Source organism: Acanthamoeba castellanii (assembly GCF_000313135.1).
Source record: "Acanthamoeba castellanii str. Neff unplaced genomic scaffold scf7180000084753, whole genome shotgun sequence".
Taxonomy (NCBI): Eukaryota; Discosea; order Longamoebia; family Acanthamoebidae; genus Acanthamoeba; species Acanthamoeba castellanii.
In genome coordinates this window covers 363,983-378,730 of record NW_004457538.1, presented here as the reverse complement: position 1 = coordinate 378,730, position 14,748 = coordinate 363,983, and the positions used below count along the sequence as shown (strand labels likewise).

At 60.5% G+C, this 14,748-nt stretch overlaps 5 protein-coding genes and 1 pseudogene across 5 annotated transcripts; 1 reads left to right on the top strand and 5 right to left on the bottom strand.

Annotated features, from left to right (window-relative positions):
• Window positions 1–107: 107 nt before the first annotated feature.
• Window positions 108–955, bottom strand: ACA1_200040 (annotated as a pseudogene).
• Window positions 956–1,942: 987 nt separating this feature from the next.
• Window positions 1,943–5,059, bottom strand: ACA1_200030 (uncharacterized protein; the record flags this gene model as incomplete). Its single annotated transcript, XM_004341751.1, has 11 exons — window positions 1,943–2,272; window positions 2,372–2,434; window positions 2,504–2,626; window positions 2,723–2,817; window positions 3,108–3,413; window positions 3,459–3,600; window positions 3,691–3,935; window positions 4,002–4,228; window positions 4,335–4,492; window positions 4,615–4,943; window positions 5,026–5,059. The coding sequence occupies 11 exons, from the start codon at window positions 5,057–5,059 to the stop codon at window positions 1,943–1,945; spliced, it is 2,052 nt and encodes a 683-aa protein (XP_004341799.1).
• A 205-nt stretch (window positions 5,060–5,264) lies between these two features.
• On the bottom strand, window positions 5,265–7,537 carry ACA1_200020 (protein kinase domain containing protein; the record flags this gene model as incomplete). Its single annotated transcript, XM_004341750.1, is given in 9 exon segments — window positions 5,265–5,420; window positions 5,436–5,561; window positions 5,646–5,936; window positions 6,006–6,175; window positions 6,282–6,551; window positions 6,636–6,723; window positions 6,818–7,037; window positions 7,174–7,327; window positions 7,375–7,537. 9 exon segments carry the CDS (start codon window positions 7,535–7,537, stop codon window positions 5,265–5,267), a joined length of 1,638 nt encoding a protein of 545 aa, XP_004341798.1.
• A 656-nt stretch (window positions 7,538–8,193) lies between these two features.
• Window positions 8,194–11,192, bottom strand: ACA1_200010 (protein kinase domain containing protein; the record flags this gene model as incomplete). The annotated part of the gene is made up of 13 exons (XM_004341749.1): window positions 8,194–8,529; window positions 8,636–8,827; window positions 8,940–8,999; window positions 9,084–9,093; window positions 9,166–9,247; window positions 9,335–9,533; window positions 9,649–9,831; window positions 9,959–10,021; window positions 10,124–10,198; window positions 10,377–10,444; window positions 10,512–10,518; window positions 10,579–10,702; window positions 10,801–11,192. 13 exons carry the CDS (start codon window positions 11,190–11,192, stop codon window positions 8,194–8,196), a joined length of 1,791 nt encoding a protein of 596 aa, XP_004341797.1.
• Window positions 11,193–11,500: 308 nt separating this feature from the next.
• On the top strand, window positions 11,501–13,341 carry ACA1_200000 (LAO/AO transport system ATPase; the record flags this gene model as incomplete). The annotated part of the gene is made up of 8 exons (XM_004341748.1): window positions 11,501–11,576; window positions 11,688–11,929; window positions 12,036–12,098; window positions 12,173–12,293; window positions 12,431–12,567; window positions 12,681–12,860; window positions 12,950–13,030; window positions 13,129–13,341. The coding sequence occupies 8 exons, from the start codon at window positions 11,501–11,503 to the stop codon at window positions 13,339–13,341; spliced, it is 1,113 nt and encodes a 370-aa protein (XP_004341796.1).
• Window positions 13,342–13,500: 159 nt separating this feature from the next.
• ACA1_199990 (guanine nucleotide-binding protein beta subunit, putative) lies at window positions 13,501–14,671 on the bottom strand (the record flags this gene model as incomplete). The annotated part of the gene is made up of 3 exons (XM_004341747.1): window positions 13,501–14,216; window positions 14,319–14,459; window positions 14,563–14,671. The coding sequence occupies 3 exons, from the start codon at window positions 14,669–14,671 to the stop codon at window positions 13,501–13,503; spliced, it is 966 nt and encodes a 321-aa protein (XP_004341795.1).
• Between the last annotated feature and the right edge of the window lie 77 nt (window positions 14,672–14,748).

Sequence of the window (14,748 nt, the reverse complement as noted above, 5' to 3'; positions counted from 1 at the left end):
AAAACAGACAAGGTGTTGAGGTGTAAAGTTCCGGCACACGTGACTGTGCTGTCTCTTTCATGATTGGGTACAACAAAAAGAAGAAGAAAGAAGAAAAGAAGCAACAATCAGAGCAGAGCGGCCAGGAAGCTGGCCGAGGAGGCGACACGCGGAGATGCAGAGGGGACGGCCGAAAAGACCAGGGTCAGGGCGCTCACCCAGCCCCCGTCCTGCGAGCCGTAGGGCGCCGCGTTGTAGTAGTCCGGCGCCACGCCGAAGTAGCGGCCGTTGCCCATGTCGTACTGCCACAGAGCGCAGTCGTCATCGCTGCCGTATCGCGTCGTCGGCCGTGAGGCTTCACGAGCTCGCGGCGTTGAGGCCCTCCAGCTGGGCCGGCCCGTCGTCGCCGAAGATCTCGGAGGCGTTGGCGGCGGCGGTCTTCTGCCACGGCGAGTTGCCCGAGCCGCCTAAGGTGGAGCCGAGCAGGGCGAGGAAGTTGGTGAGGTCGTAGTCGCCGTAGAAGATGACCACCACGCCGCGCTCGGTCTTGACCCAGTTGTAGATGTTGTCGCGCGTCGTGTTGGTGATGGTGCCCAGCGGGGAGTCCTCTTCGTTCTCGGGGAACATGAGCACGTCGGCCTGGGCCATAACCTCGGTCCACATGGTGTCGTTGTCGTACTGGGAGGCCTTGAGGATGGTGTGGTTGAGCGAGAGGAGGAGGCCCTCCAGGTTGTAGACCTCGCCGTTGGTGTCGGCCGCGGTGTCGACGAAGCGGGAGTCGGCGCCCAGACCGATGGTGTAGGCCGGCAACCGCTACCGGTCCGGCAGATTCGTCGACCCCCAGGGCAGAAAGCTGTCCAATGGCGCTGACTCCGCCGAATCGCCGTTGTTCTGGAGACGACCGGCCAACCGACTGGTCAGCGCTGACCCAGAGAGCCAGGCACCAACTCCTGGTCGACAGCCAGGACCAGGCCATGTTCCAGGTCGCACAGGACGCTCGGACATTCGGAGAAATAATGTCTGTGACAGGGCCTGGCCTACTGGCCGCCGAGGGATAAAATCGGATCGAAGAGAGCAATGTATTGCCTTCCTGGACAGTCCAACCTGTACTTGGTCAATCTCTGCGCCCACCCCCGCACACGCACAGCTCGCCACCTGCTCTTCGAGACTACCAGATCTGCGCCAGTTTCTGGCTGTGCACAACCGACCCTACAGCCGGGACCTACTCGTCGGATGCTGGACGCGGCTGGGCTGCTGTGGGCGATGCTGATGAGTTAGACCAGGCCTGGGTGGCCAACAGCTCCGACTGCAGTCGCGCGAGCGCGTGGACCTACTCCCGCCCACCAGCTACGTGATCTCTTCCTTGAACGTCATTTGGTGGGCATCGAAGACCAGTCGATCGTGGTGGCTACAAAGTTCCGGGGTTACAAGATGTTGCAGAGCTGTTGAACGCTTGTTCAAATACGCAGATATTTTACAATAATGGTTGAACTTCCGCCGAGCCTGCAGCAGCATCAGCAATAGGCCGTATGAGCCACTGGATATCAAGGCTGTGCTTCTCGAGTCGGCTAGCGTCGTGCACGTGGGCCGGCAGGTCCAGGGTGTGATCGCGCAGCACCTCCCGCACCGCGAGCAGCCACCTTTGCTCCCCCTTGGGTACCGCGTCAGGGTGCTGTCTTTCTGATCGACAGATCAGACGACAGAGCCCTTGGGCTGCAACTCTCTGCAATCCGACCAAAACACGACACACAAAACCATTGAGTCAATTCTAGAACCCAGTAAACGAGAGGGGGTGGATCTCACCTTGAAGCGCGACACCGATCGGAGCAGCGCCTCGCGCCGCAGCTCGTCCGGCAATCGAGCGAGTTCTCCCTCCTCGGCCGCTCTTGGCTCATCGGAACAACGGGAGAGGCGGCCCACCAGGTGCCTCATCGCCAACTCCCGCAACGACAATAGTTCATCTTCACACCGTAACCGTCATCACCACCATCACCATCACCACCACCATAGCGAACGGAGCGGCCGTACCAGCGGGCGTAGGCAGGAATGAGTGTAGGAGCGCGACGAGCTGACGCGCGGGCTCGGGCCAGTACGACGAGCCCAGGCGAGGGTCCAAGTCGGCGGCGGGACTGAGACCGGTGAGCGGCGTCATCCCATCTGCCACGGAGCACATCACGGGCGCGACGAAAGAGAGGGCGGCGAGGGCCGCCGCGCGGACAGGCATCGTTTGGGCGACGTCGTGGACCAGCTGAGTCAGGGGTGGCATGCTCACCTCCCACCTGGAGGGGTAGGCCTGCCCCGCCATCACCAGAGGTAGAAAACGTTGACGCCATGTCGCACACGCACACACACGGCCACACGCACACGCACACGCATCAAAAATCAAGCGTACGGCGAGAAGAGTGATGATACGGAGCCGGAGGGACTCGTGGTCGGCGCCCGCGACCCGCCACAACTGCTCCGCGAAGGAACCGGGCGCCTGGACAGGCCTAGTGGTGTTCAAGGGGGGCAGCAGGCGGGGCACCACCTGATCGAAGAAGATGATGATGGAGCTGTGTCTGTGGTCTTCATCCCCATCGCCCTCGGTGAGGCGACTGCCCACTTCCAAGCTCTTCTCCACCTCCGACAATACAACGTCGAGCAGCATCTGCAAGCAGGCAAGTCATCAAGGTTCACCATCACCGCCATCGTCATCGATCGCCAAGATCGTCGCTACAAAGAGGGTGCGGTTGAAGAGGAGTACCTCGACGATGTCGATCTTGCGAGACACGCTCGGTTGGTCGAGCAGGTGGAGTGCCCATTTGGTGGCGGCTGGCATGGCTCCGCTGCAGACGCCCGCTGTTGTTTGGACGGCCAAGATGAGATGGGATTGGAACGAACAATTAAGTTAAGTTTGAATTGACCAATGGTGGTGGAGGACGCAACTTGGGTGGAAGATGGTCTGCCGCAACTCATGCAACGCGACGTAGCCCGGCCAGGAGGAGGGCGACGCCAGCGCCCCAATCCACTCCTTCAGCTTCCACCCTGACCTCACGCACGCCAGCCACGCTCGCAGCGTCAGCCTGCGTCCCCTGAACAGCGTCACACTTCTATGGAATGGCGATGATGATAGAAGAGAACAAGCGTACCCACATCGACATCGAGGTTGATCCAGTCCTCATCCTGGAGTCCTGCAAGGTCGGCGCGCGGAGGTGGCGGTGCATCCAGGAACTGGCGCAGGTCGGCCCTCGTGCGCAACACCTTGGCCAGGTGCCAGTACTGGAAGTGCTCGAGCTGCACCCACAGCCACTCGACGTGCGGCTCTGTGCACTCGGCCAGCCACCGAAGGCGACCGGCGATCGCCGGGTCGAGCAGCTCGCAGCCGGTGATCAAGCACAAGTCAGGCAGCCGCAGCGGGTCGAACAGCTCCGCAATGCTGCAGGCGAGGTCGTAACCTAGACTCGTGCATTCGCACTCGTCGTGATGCGTCGTGTGCACACGCGTGGACAGTTGTTGTCGAGCTTGCCCATCAAGGGCTTCTAGCCGCCGGTGCGCAGTGGGGAGGTGGTGGTCCAACAGGCGTGTGACGATGTTCTCATGAATCCACTCAGCGGACCTCTTGCCACACGCCATTTCCAACGCCTGCTCGCCCCAGCCACCGTCCCTCATCAAGCTAAGTGCTTAGTGTGCGTGCGTGCGTGTGCGATGGTGAGTGTAGAGAATGGCACGTACGAATTTGGGTGCAAAGCGGAGCCGACGGAGGCGAAGTGCGGGCTCTTTGTGTTGGGTGCGCCTGGTGGCTGCTGGATGCGGCTGGCTGTGGGCGACGCTGATGGGTCCGGCCCAGGCCAGGGCGGCCGACAGCTCCGGCTGCTGTCGAGCGAGCTCGCGGAATACCTCTACACCCACCAGCGACGTGATGGGGGCCTTCTGCTCGATCGTCGTCATTCGAGACATGGCCCACATCGACTCTCCGCCTGTCATTGTCGCGTGTGTCATGTGCATCGTGCGTGGCGTGTGTCGTGTGGACAATGAGTGCGTACCTGGGAAGGCAGCCCATGCGGCGGAGATGGGCGCCTCGTCGGCCAGCACCACGGCCGCGTGTTCGATGGCCGACTCGGGCGGCTGCTCGAGGTACTCCAGTGCTAGCAGCGCAAGCGCCGTCCGTGCCAAAAGGCCCGCTTCGCGGGTGCACGCATCAAGGTCCCGCCACATCTCCTCCACGAGCCCGCACAATCGAACCCGGTCACGCTCCTCCTCCAGGCCGTGGCTGCCCACCACACACACACACACACACATGCACGACACACGCATACGCGAACAACGCACACCATAAGTTTGCCGCAGCAACCAGTGCGAGGCTCGAATTGTCGTACAGGAGTTCGAGGTGGAGGCGGAGGGCCGCGCACGCGCGCGTCTTGTGGTCGGTTTCGGGCGCGAGTAGGAGCGCCGTGGGGACGTCGCCCAGGTGCACGCTGGCCGGGAACTTCTCCAGCAGGGCCACCTTCACCTCCGCCACAGCCCGCCGGCTGGTCTGTATGTATCCACCGTAAGCTGCGTGCGTGCGTGCGTGCGGGCTGGCGGGCGGGCGGGCGGGCGGGCGTGCGCGTGCGTGCGTGCGTGCGTGCGTGCGAGTCGTGGTAATGCGAGAAGTACGAGAAGTGCACAGACAGCTGGCAGCACTCCTTCGCTACTGTCCTCTGCCGCAAAGGAGCAGAAGCGGAGCAAGCGCGCCAGCGCTCCTACCATCTCGTCTTCCTCCAGACGATCGTTCAGCATTGCTTCTTCCTCCTTCTCCTTCTCCTCATCATCGTTGTGGTTGTGATGGTAGTGATGGTGGAGGGCAGTCACGATGAGGCGGCCCAGGCTCTCGGCGCTACCTCCGATGATGCGGTCGTCCTGGGCGAGCTGGAGGGTCAAGTAGGCGTGGGCCACCTGGTGGCTGCCCACCTGCCCTCCCGTGAGCGCCTGCCTCACCCACCACTCTGCCCCCCCACCACCACCAAACCACTCAATTTCTGCAGCTCCAACCACTACAAAAGGGGCCAGCCAGTGTGCTCCGCGTACCGAGGCTGTGGGCTGTCTGTCCTTCTTCCTTCATCATCGACTCTCTCTCTATCTCTCTATCTCCCTCCCGTCTGACAGTCCAAAACAAGCACATGACAGGGACTGTTTCACTGAAGGCAAGAAAACAAATAGGGGAATAGAACGGAGAGATTACCGAAGCCTATTGAAGCACGCTCTGGGTGAGTGATGAAGGTGTTGCCAGAAGAAGAAGAAGAAATATTTACAGGGGGCAGCTTCGATCAGAGGCAAGGGCGAGGGGAGGAATCGGCAGAGATGGGCGAGGGTGGGGCGAGGAAGCTCATGTAGCCCTCGAGCTTGGCCACGAGGGGCACCAGGCTCTCGCACGCGCGCCAGCCCGACGAGTTCATGACGTCCCGGCGCCAGCTCAGCTCGGCCTGCAGCGCGCGCACCTGCTCCTCGAGCTCCACGCGCTTTTTGTGCTCTATGTCCCACTTCATCTCCTCCGAACACATCGCCGGCGCCTGCAGCAGCTCGTCGGCCGATGGTCGCTTGTCCGCGTCCGCTGCCAACATCGACTACGCGACATCACGCACAATGGAATATATAGAATGAGACGTACCGTGTGTCGTGTCGTGTGTGTCGTGGTGCGTGTCGTGTACCTTGAGGAGGTTTTCGAATCCTCGGGTAAAGTCGGAGGAGAGCTGGATCTCGCCTTCTCGGATGGCGTTCCATTCTTCGCCGCGCGAGGGAAGCGCCCGCCCGAGGGCCAGCTCGTAGACCGAACAGCCGAGCGAGAAGATGTCCGCCTTGGTGAGCTTACGACAGTCGACATCCGACGCGAAGAGGTCGCGCGATATGTATCGCGAGTCGCCTTCCGAGAAGTCCGTCGCGTCGGCCAGCGATATGAGTCCCAGGTCCCCGATTTTGTACAGCGGTGTCACCCCGTCGTCCTGTGAGTTGATGGTGGATTAAGCATGGGTACAATATAAAGAAACGACACACACACACACACACAGTACCTGGAGGTCGACGTAGATGTTCTCGGGCTTGACGTCGAGATGCGCCAGGCCCTTCCTGTGGATGTGGCTGAGGCCCTGGGCCACCTGCCGCAGGACGTCGATCAGCTGTGCCTCAGTGAAGCGCACCCCCTTCTTCAAATGGTCCGCCAGCGAGCCGCCGCTGCAGTACTCTGTTGTTAAATGAGAATGTCAGCTGACCCATCATCATCATCATCATAGCACCATCACCATCATCATCAACCGACGTGGTGTGGTGGTGCGTTGCGTTGCGTTTACCTGTTTGGATGTAGAGTCGGTCCTCGACCCAGGCTGAGTAGTATCGCACCACGTGTGGGTGCGAGCCGAGCGCCGCCAGCGCGTAGACCTCCTTGAGGGTGTTGTGCATGTCGGCCGGACTGCTGAAGGCCCGCTTAGCCTGCTTCACGGCGTAGAGCCAGCCGTCCACGCGATTGCGGGCCTTGAACACCTCCGAGAACGAGCCCGTCCCGATCTTCTCGATCTCCTCAAAATCTTCGAGGTAGCGCGAGCCCGCCGGACTTGGTGGCGCTGCGCACAGAAAGCAGAAACAGAACCGAAAGATGACGTCAGCACCTCCCTTGAGGAAAAGAGGGAGTAGCAAGGCCTGCGTACCGCCGCGAACGGGAGAAGGGCATGGACTGGGCATGGGGCTTGACGGGACATGGCGGGGCAGCGCTCGCTCCGGGGAAAATGGATTCACCTGGTGGCATGAGGCGAGCGTGTGAGGTGAGCGCATTGAGGGAGAAAGAACGTCAAGCAGGCGAGCGAGCGAGGTGGGTGTGAGAGCAGCGTACGTTGCAGGTGCGGGAGGGGGTGGCGAGGTGGATGAGGTTGGAGGCGTGGTGGCCGTGGGGAGTGGAGTGGAGGTGGCGCGAGAACGGCTGCGGGCTGCTGGGCGGAGTGAGGTGCGCGGAGGGCAGCACGGGGGTCACAGCGCAGTCCACAGCTGCTCCGTGCTCTCCGTGCGGCGTGGCCGGAGTGACGGAGATAGCTGGTGGCTCCTCCGGGGTACATCTGTGCGAACAGAACATAAACACAAACACAACACACACATTCACCACGACGCACGCACACATAACCATTGTGAGCGAGGAGAGCACGCACACGACATGGAGAACACAAAAGCTGCGGAGAAGGGCTCTTGTGGTACCGATCGTCGTCAACTTGGTCGAGCGCGGCCAGGGCATCGGGCGGGGCGGAGCTGCCCGGTGCCGCAGCGTCGCAGTCCTCCGAGAAGAGGTCCGGCTTGGCCCGCTCCAGCAGCATCGACGCCACGCCGCCTTTCTCTCCGCCGGCCTCGCGGCCTGTGTGTACGCAGAAAACAGTGAGCACTTCGTGTCGAGCCACAAACCTGAAGAGATGCAGTGCTTTGGGATTTGGGGGTGTACCAAGGCGAAGTGGCCGCGGAGGAAGGAAAGCATCGGGATCGTCGATGTCGAGGCGAAGACGCTTGGCGGGTGGTCCTCCAGCACTCCAGCTGCGCCCATTAATTTGTCGTGCGGGCCAGGTGCCATCGTGATCGAAATGATGGCCACCTCGCACTACGCCGCCAAATAGGGATCGGCGGAAGGGCGATTTCTCGATGGGCACGGGCGAAGGCGGGGGAGACGATGAGGCGGGTCCCTCGTGAAACAGCCGTTTTCGTGGCGAGTTGTGCCGCGCCAATGATGCAGCCATCGAAATGGGCGAAGCAGATGACGTGGAAGATGAAGACCAAGAGTGACGCGCAGGGGCAGGGCTGAGAAGGAGAGGAAGAGGCAGGCCTTCATCCATTCTGTTCTGATTGTTACCGTTGGAGATCATTGCCACCTGGTCGAGGTCTCAATGTCCAAAATTGATCGATGGGGCAATCTAGCACTGTGGCGAATGTGATGCGTAGTTCCAAACAACGCAGCAGATGCACCACCAGAAAGAGGAGAAGAAGGACGAGGTTGATGGTACTCAGCGAGCTGAATGGAAACAAATAGATGAAGGCGTGGGCGTAGACTTGGTGCCAACGAACAAAAAACCGTCTTCGGGCCTTGACGTCGTTTTTTGGCGCGCTCGCCAACACCGTCTCTTCCCGCCAAAAAGTTGTTGCCAAATTCCACGAATGAATTACTCATAATTATTGGATTACAAAAATAACGTCTAAAACAAACACCACTTACGTGTTCCGGCACCACTCCTCTCACTCCGATGAGCTGTCGTCGTCGTTGTAGTCGCCGGCGTCCTCCTCGTTGAAGAGGTAGCCGTCGAGGGCCGTGTTCTTGACGAAGAGGGAGCGGAAGGGGCCGGGCGAAGGCCGCTTGAGGTAGAGGTCGTTGGCGATCTTTGCGATGAAGCGCTCCAGCGAGAGGGAGCCCTGCGAGGTGACCGTCTGGCCGCCCTTGCCGCCCTTGGGCGACTGCACCGTGATCGAGAACCCATCGGCGTGCGAGTACTTGATGCGCTGGTGGTTGATCTTGCCCGACTTGGACATCTTCGAGATCGTGAAGCAGTTGCCCGACGTCGTTGACAACCGCACCTGCGCGCACCACATCAAGATATCGTCAGGCAGAGTGTGTCGTGTCGTTGGTCGTGTCGTGTCGTTGGTCGTATCGTGTCGCGTGTGGTGGATGGCGGTGGCGTACGAGGTAGGTGCCGGGCACGACGCCGGTGAGTCTGGATTCGGCCTCCTCGCGAGAGATCTCGCCGTGGAACCAATCGTTGCGAAGCACGTCGTGCACGTTCTGAAGAATGTTGCTGCTGCGCTTGGGCGGGGCCGCCAGCACCGGACCGAACAGGTCGCACACCTTGCCGAACCTGTCCAGCGTCACGATCCACTGTGTGTGCCGTGTCGTGTGCGTTGTGTCGTGTCGTGTGCGTCGTGTCAGGAACAGAACAGACGAGGCACTCAAAGAGAACCGAAAAGTGGGAAGGGGGGGCTAAGAGTACCTGATCGTGGAGGGTGGGGTCCTTGGACTTCTCGCCGAGAACGGCCTTGAGGCAGCGCACCTGGATGTCCTCCGGATCCGCCGCCGGCAGGCTCAGCGCCCGCATCAGCGCCGCCAGGAACTTGTCCCTGCAACAACCCATCACCGTCAGTTCGCTTCTATCGACCCAATCACACAACTTCTATAAATTCAATTTTCTATTCGCCCAGTGGCGCAAGGGGGGGTACCAGCTGATCTCGTCCTTGCCGAGGAAGTTTTTCTTCCACAGGTCCCTTCCGGCCTCGTCCTCCACCGTCGCATCCACCACCACTGCACGCAACACGTTTGAGTTGTAGCCGGTGCGTGCGTGTGCGATGTGTGCGATGTGCACGATGTGTGTGCGATGTGTGTGCGTACCGATGTCGAGCATGGGGATGATCTGGGCGAAGGAGGGTCGCTTGGTGGGCTCCTTCTGCCAGCAGGCCTCGATGAGGTACCGCAGGGAGGGCAGGCAGTTCTCCGGCATCGGCGGGCGCTCGTTCTTGAAGCACACCGACCGCTTGAACATGGCGTAGTTGTCGTGGTGCAGGAACGGCTCCACCCGCGACAGGATTTCCTACAACCATCGTACACCACACAAACATCATCAGTGTGCGCGTGCGGTGGTGCGTGTGCGCGTGCGATCGTATGTTCGTGTTCGTGCGCGTATGCGTGTGCGATTGCGGCTTTACCCAGAGCACGAGGCCGTAGGAGTAGACGTCGGCCTTTTCGTCGACGTCCTTGCCCTGGAGCACCTCGGGGCTCATCCAGAGGGGGGTGCCGGGAATGGAGTCCTTGTCGCGCAGCACCTCTCCGCGCGGCTTCACCACGCTCAGCCCAAAGTCGCACACCTTGACCCGCATGTCCTTGTCGATCTGCAGCACATTCCAACAATTCAGTAATAAATAAATAAAACTAACAAAACAAATTGAACGTAAAGTAAAAGAAAAATACATAATAATAATAATAAATAATAGTGGCATGTGTGGTGAGGGAGCGTACGAGCAAGTTCTGTGGCTTCATGTCGCGGTGCAGGATGCTCGGGTTGCTCTCGTGCAGCCAGTTCTGTGGGCGGCATAAGAAAGGCCGACGCAGTCAGTACTGGTGCTCGCTGTGGGCGAGGGAAGCAATGACGGTCAATGTTGGGAGGGGCGCAATGGTACATACCATGCCGAGGGCGGCGTCCTTGGCCATGCGCATGCGCATCGAGAGGGGCAGCTCCACCTTTTGGTTGTGCAGCAGCTGCGCGCGCGTGGGTTGCAAACAACAATGCGCGACACGCGATACACGTGTGTTGTGTGTGTGTATGTGTGTGTGTGAGCAGTCAGGCGCCCCATCGCTCCCAAGAGCCTGTTGCGGCAGAGATTTGGAGGTAGATCCCGCCGCCGCCAACAAAGAGAAGAACGAAGAGAGCGCGCACCTGGGCCAGGTTGCCCTTGGGCATCAGCTCGGTCACGATCGCCATGTGTCCGGGAGTCGTGCACGCCCCTGCGTACGACGCACCACCGCACACACGACACACACGACACACACGACACACGACACACGCACACACGATATGACTGTTAGCGATGCGCCAGGGAGAAGAGGAAGAAAGGGAGCGGCGTGCCCATGAAGAGGACGACGTTGGGGTGGTTGAGCTTGCTCATGATCTCGATCTCCTTCTTGAAGTCGGAGAGCGTCTTTTCGTCGAGGTCCGTCCGGTACAGCCGCTTCACCGCCACCTCGATCCCTCGGCACTTGCCCCTGCGCCAATCCCCCAATTCAACAAAAGAGGCCTCGCCGTGTGTCATGTCGTGTGTCATGTGTGTCGTGTCGTGTCGTGTCGTGTGTCGTGTGCGTACCGAAAGACTTCGCCGAAGCAGCCGCCCCCGACCTTCTCGAAACACTTTATCTCGTGGGGCTGGACCTCGGGCGGGCCCGAATGGAGGCCGGCCCCCGCGGCCCCGCCGCCCGCCGCCGAGGCCGACGTCGACGACGACGCCGCCCCAGCAGCGCCTCGAGCCAAGTTGGGCGCCGGCGCGGGGTCGATGCGAGGGCTCGAGGGCGTCGTGGTCCGTGTTGGGGTGCCTCGACCGGACGTCGACGAAGAGGAGGCGGGGGCGGGGCTGGTGGGCGTGGTCGGTGTCGGTGTGGTGGTTGAGGGGGCGGGGGCGGACGAAGAATCCTGGTCCGACCCGAGGTCATCGGGGGCGAGACGCAAGTCCTCCCTATGTTCGGTTCTACGTGCGTCCATTCCTTTAAAAAAAATAATGAGCTCTCTTGATCAATTCCAATGAGAGAATGATAGATGAAAGAAGGTGCGACGACTTCAGAGAAGGGGTTATTATCGCAGCATTCTTTTCATATTTGTAGTTTTCTTTACCGAAATCAATTGGAAACGATTGCAATAAAGCAAAAAAAAGTGAAAGAAAAAAATTAAAAGCAAAAAAAACAGAGCGAAGGAAGATGCGAGCGACGTCGGCAGGAGCGTGGAGGTGCCGTGGCAGCCAGTGGGCAGTCCTGCCCTCACGTGTCGGTACTGGCTGCAAGCTGCCACAGCAGATGTGCCTTCGCCCAGCAGGCCTTTTGCTGCCGGGTCTCGCCAATCCGCTACGTCGGCCCTACACCACCAACAGCGGTACATCTCACATTTTTAATTGCAGTATAATTCATTTATTGCCATTTAAAAATTAACTTTGTGAATAAAATGAGCCTATAAAATATATAATAATTGTACGGTGGTTGGCAGAAGAGGAAGAGCGGGTGTCAGCGCTGGCGGGGCGCGTCATGCGCGGCGAGCGGCGAGCGGTGGCGCAGGCCGTGACGCTGGTTGAGTCGTCCCGGCACCGCGACCGCCGCACGGCTGAGGCCCTCCTCGCCCGCCTGGCCGCCGCCACCGCCGCGCCCACCTCTTCGTCATCGTGTCTGTCGCGCCACCCGACGACTTCGACCTTCCGCGTCGGCATCTCCGGCCCGCCGGGCGTGGGCAAGGTGGGCCTCTCGCCTCTCTTTTCCTGTCCACTCGCTAACGATGTGTGCGTGTGCGATTGTGTGTGTGCGTGTGCGTGTGCGTGGTGTGTGTGTGTGTGTGCGACAGTCGACGTTTATCGAAGCGCTCGGTATGCGGCTGGTAGAGCGAGAGCACCAATTGGCTGTCCTCGTACGTTTCCCTGCGTGCCATGGCGCGTGCCACTGGGCGAAATCTCACGCGCGTGTGGTGCTCCTTCCGGTCAGGCGGTGGACCCGTCGTCGGCGCGAACAGGAGGGAGCATATTGGGCGACAAGACGCGGATGTTGCGGCTCTCCAATCATCCGGATGCCTTTGTGCGACCCTCGCCAACGCGCGGCACTCTGGGTACCCTCCACCCGTCAACACGACACACACGACACGACACGACACGACACGACACGACACGACACGACACACACACACACACTGCAGTCGTTTGATGGTGGTGGCGACACGCGATTGATGGGAGCGGTGACGGGCAGGCGGAGTGACGCGCTACATGAGCGAGACCATCGCCATATGCGAGGGCGCTGGCTATGACACGATCATCGTGGAGACGGTGGGCGTCGGCCAATCGGAAACGGCGGTGGAGGCCATGGTCGACATGTTCCTCCTTCTCGTACGTCATTGTCCCCCGTCTCAGTCTGTGCGCCGTGTGCGTGTGTGCGTGTGTGTGTGTCGCGTGTGACAAGGCCTCGCCTGCTTGTGTGCTGTGTTGTGCTGTGCGACCAGGTGTCGCCCGGTGGCGGCGACGAGCTCCAGGGGATCAAGAAGGGCGTGATGGAGTTGGCCGACCTCATCGTGGTGAACAAGGCCGACGGCGACTTGGCCGACGCCGCCCGCAAGACGCAGTTCGAGTACCAGAGCGCCCTCAAGCTCATCCACCCCAAGTCGTTCGACTGGATGCCCAGGGTGCTCCTCGCCACCCACGACACACACGACACGCAAGGAACTTCGTGTGCGCCCAATCCTCACCTGCCATCTTCCCCCGCCCGCCTCAGGTGATGGCCTGCTCGGCGGCCACGGGGAAGGGCGTGGATGACGTCATTGCCACCTTCGAGGAGTACCGGAAGACCATGATGGTGCGAGTCGGAGAGGCGTGGGTCGCCGCCACACACACACATCTGCTCGGGGGCGGCGTGCTGATGAGGGTTGCGCGTGTGGTGTGTGCGGTGACCAGGAGACGGGCGAGCTGTGGCGGCGCAGGGAGGAGCAGAAGCGGCAGTGGCTGTGGCGGCTCATCGCCGACGAGCTCGTGGACCGGTTCAAGCAGGACCCCAACGTGCAGCAACAGCTGGGCTCGCTCGAGCGCGAGGTGGCCCGCGGCACCTTGCCTGTAGGTATCGCCGCCGAACGCCTGCTCGACCTCTTCGGCCACCCGCACCAATCTTGATGTGCAGCGCCACCACATCTTCGTTCTACTCAAATCATCCTTCAAAAAGAACGTTGGAAGATTGAGATTGGGGTGGACCAGATCAAGAGAGAGTGTGTGTAGGACGTGTCTATTTGAGAGGGGGCATAGACTAGGAGGTGGTAGACCAACAGAACCACTTTACAGCGAGGTCTCGAAGACACGGATGACGCTGTCGGTGTAGCCGGCGAAGAGGGTGGAGCCATCGGCGGACCAGGCGAGGGAGATGGGGGTGGGGTTCTTGTCCTTGGGGGTGTCGTCATCACCGAAGAAGCCGGCGCAGTTGTTCTTGTTGAGCTCGGCGACGACGCTCTTGCTCTCGAGATCCCAGATGCGGATGCCAGTGGTGGTGGCAGCGCAGAGCCAGTAGCGGTTGGGCGAGAAGACGAGCGAGTGGATGATCTCACCACCCTCGAGCGAGGACAGGTGCTTGCCCTCGTTCAGGTCCCAGAGCATGGCAGTGCCGTCCTTGCCGCCAGAGGCGCAGAGCGAGCCGTCGGGGGAGACGGTCACGGTGTTGACGTAGCCGGTGTGGCCGCGGAGGTTGGTCCTCAGGCGGCAGTTGTGGAGGTTCCACACCTTGACCAGCTTGTCCCAGCCGGACGACACGATGACGGGGTTGGCAGCGTTGGGCGAGAACCTCACGCAGCTGACCCACTCGGTGTGCGCACCCTCACCATCGATGGTGTACTTGCACTCACCCAGGGTGTTCCACAGCTTGATGCTCCTGTCGCGCGAGCCCGACACGATCTGCCTGTTGTCGGCCGAGAAGGCGACGGACAGGACGTCCTTGCTGTGGCCCACGAAGCGGCGGGTGGTGGTGCCGGCGTTCAGGTCCCACAGGCGGAGGGTGTTATCTGAAGACGCGTAGAAAAATTCATCATGAGAAAATTGCCCGCAAATTCGATTGGGGATTAAAAAATGGTGGACAAAAGTAGAAATCTGGTGATGGTACATACCCCACGAAGCGGAGAGGGCGAACTGGCCGTCCGACGAGATGACGACGTCATTGACGAAGTGGGAGTGACCCTTGAGGGCCCTCTTGGGCTGACCGTAGTTGTCCTCATCGCGGGTGAGGTTCCACACGAGCAGGGTCTTGTCTGCAAGCAGCAAGCAATGACAAATTAGAAGGGTCGAATTTGATGGCGTTTACTATCGCGAATCGCAAGAATGGAGCAGCGGAAAGCAGGTGGAGAGATGTACCCCTGGAGGCGGACAGGATCATGTCATTGTTCTCGGTGGTGGTGGCAATGGAGTTAACCCAGCCGCTGTGGCCCCGGAGGACACCCTTGAGAGTGAGCGAGTCGGACATGGTGATGGATACGATACCGAAGAAAGAGAAAGAAAGAAACCACTTCGAAGCTGCGCCAGTTTGTTTGGCCCCTAAGT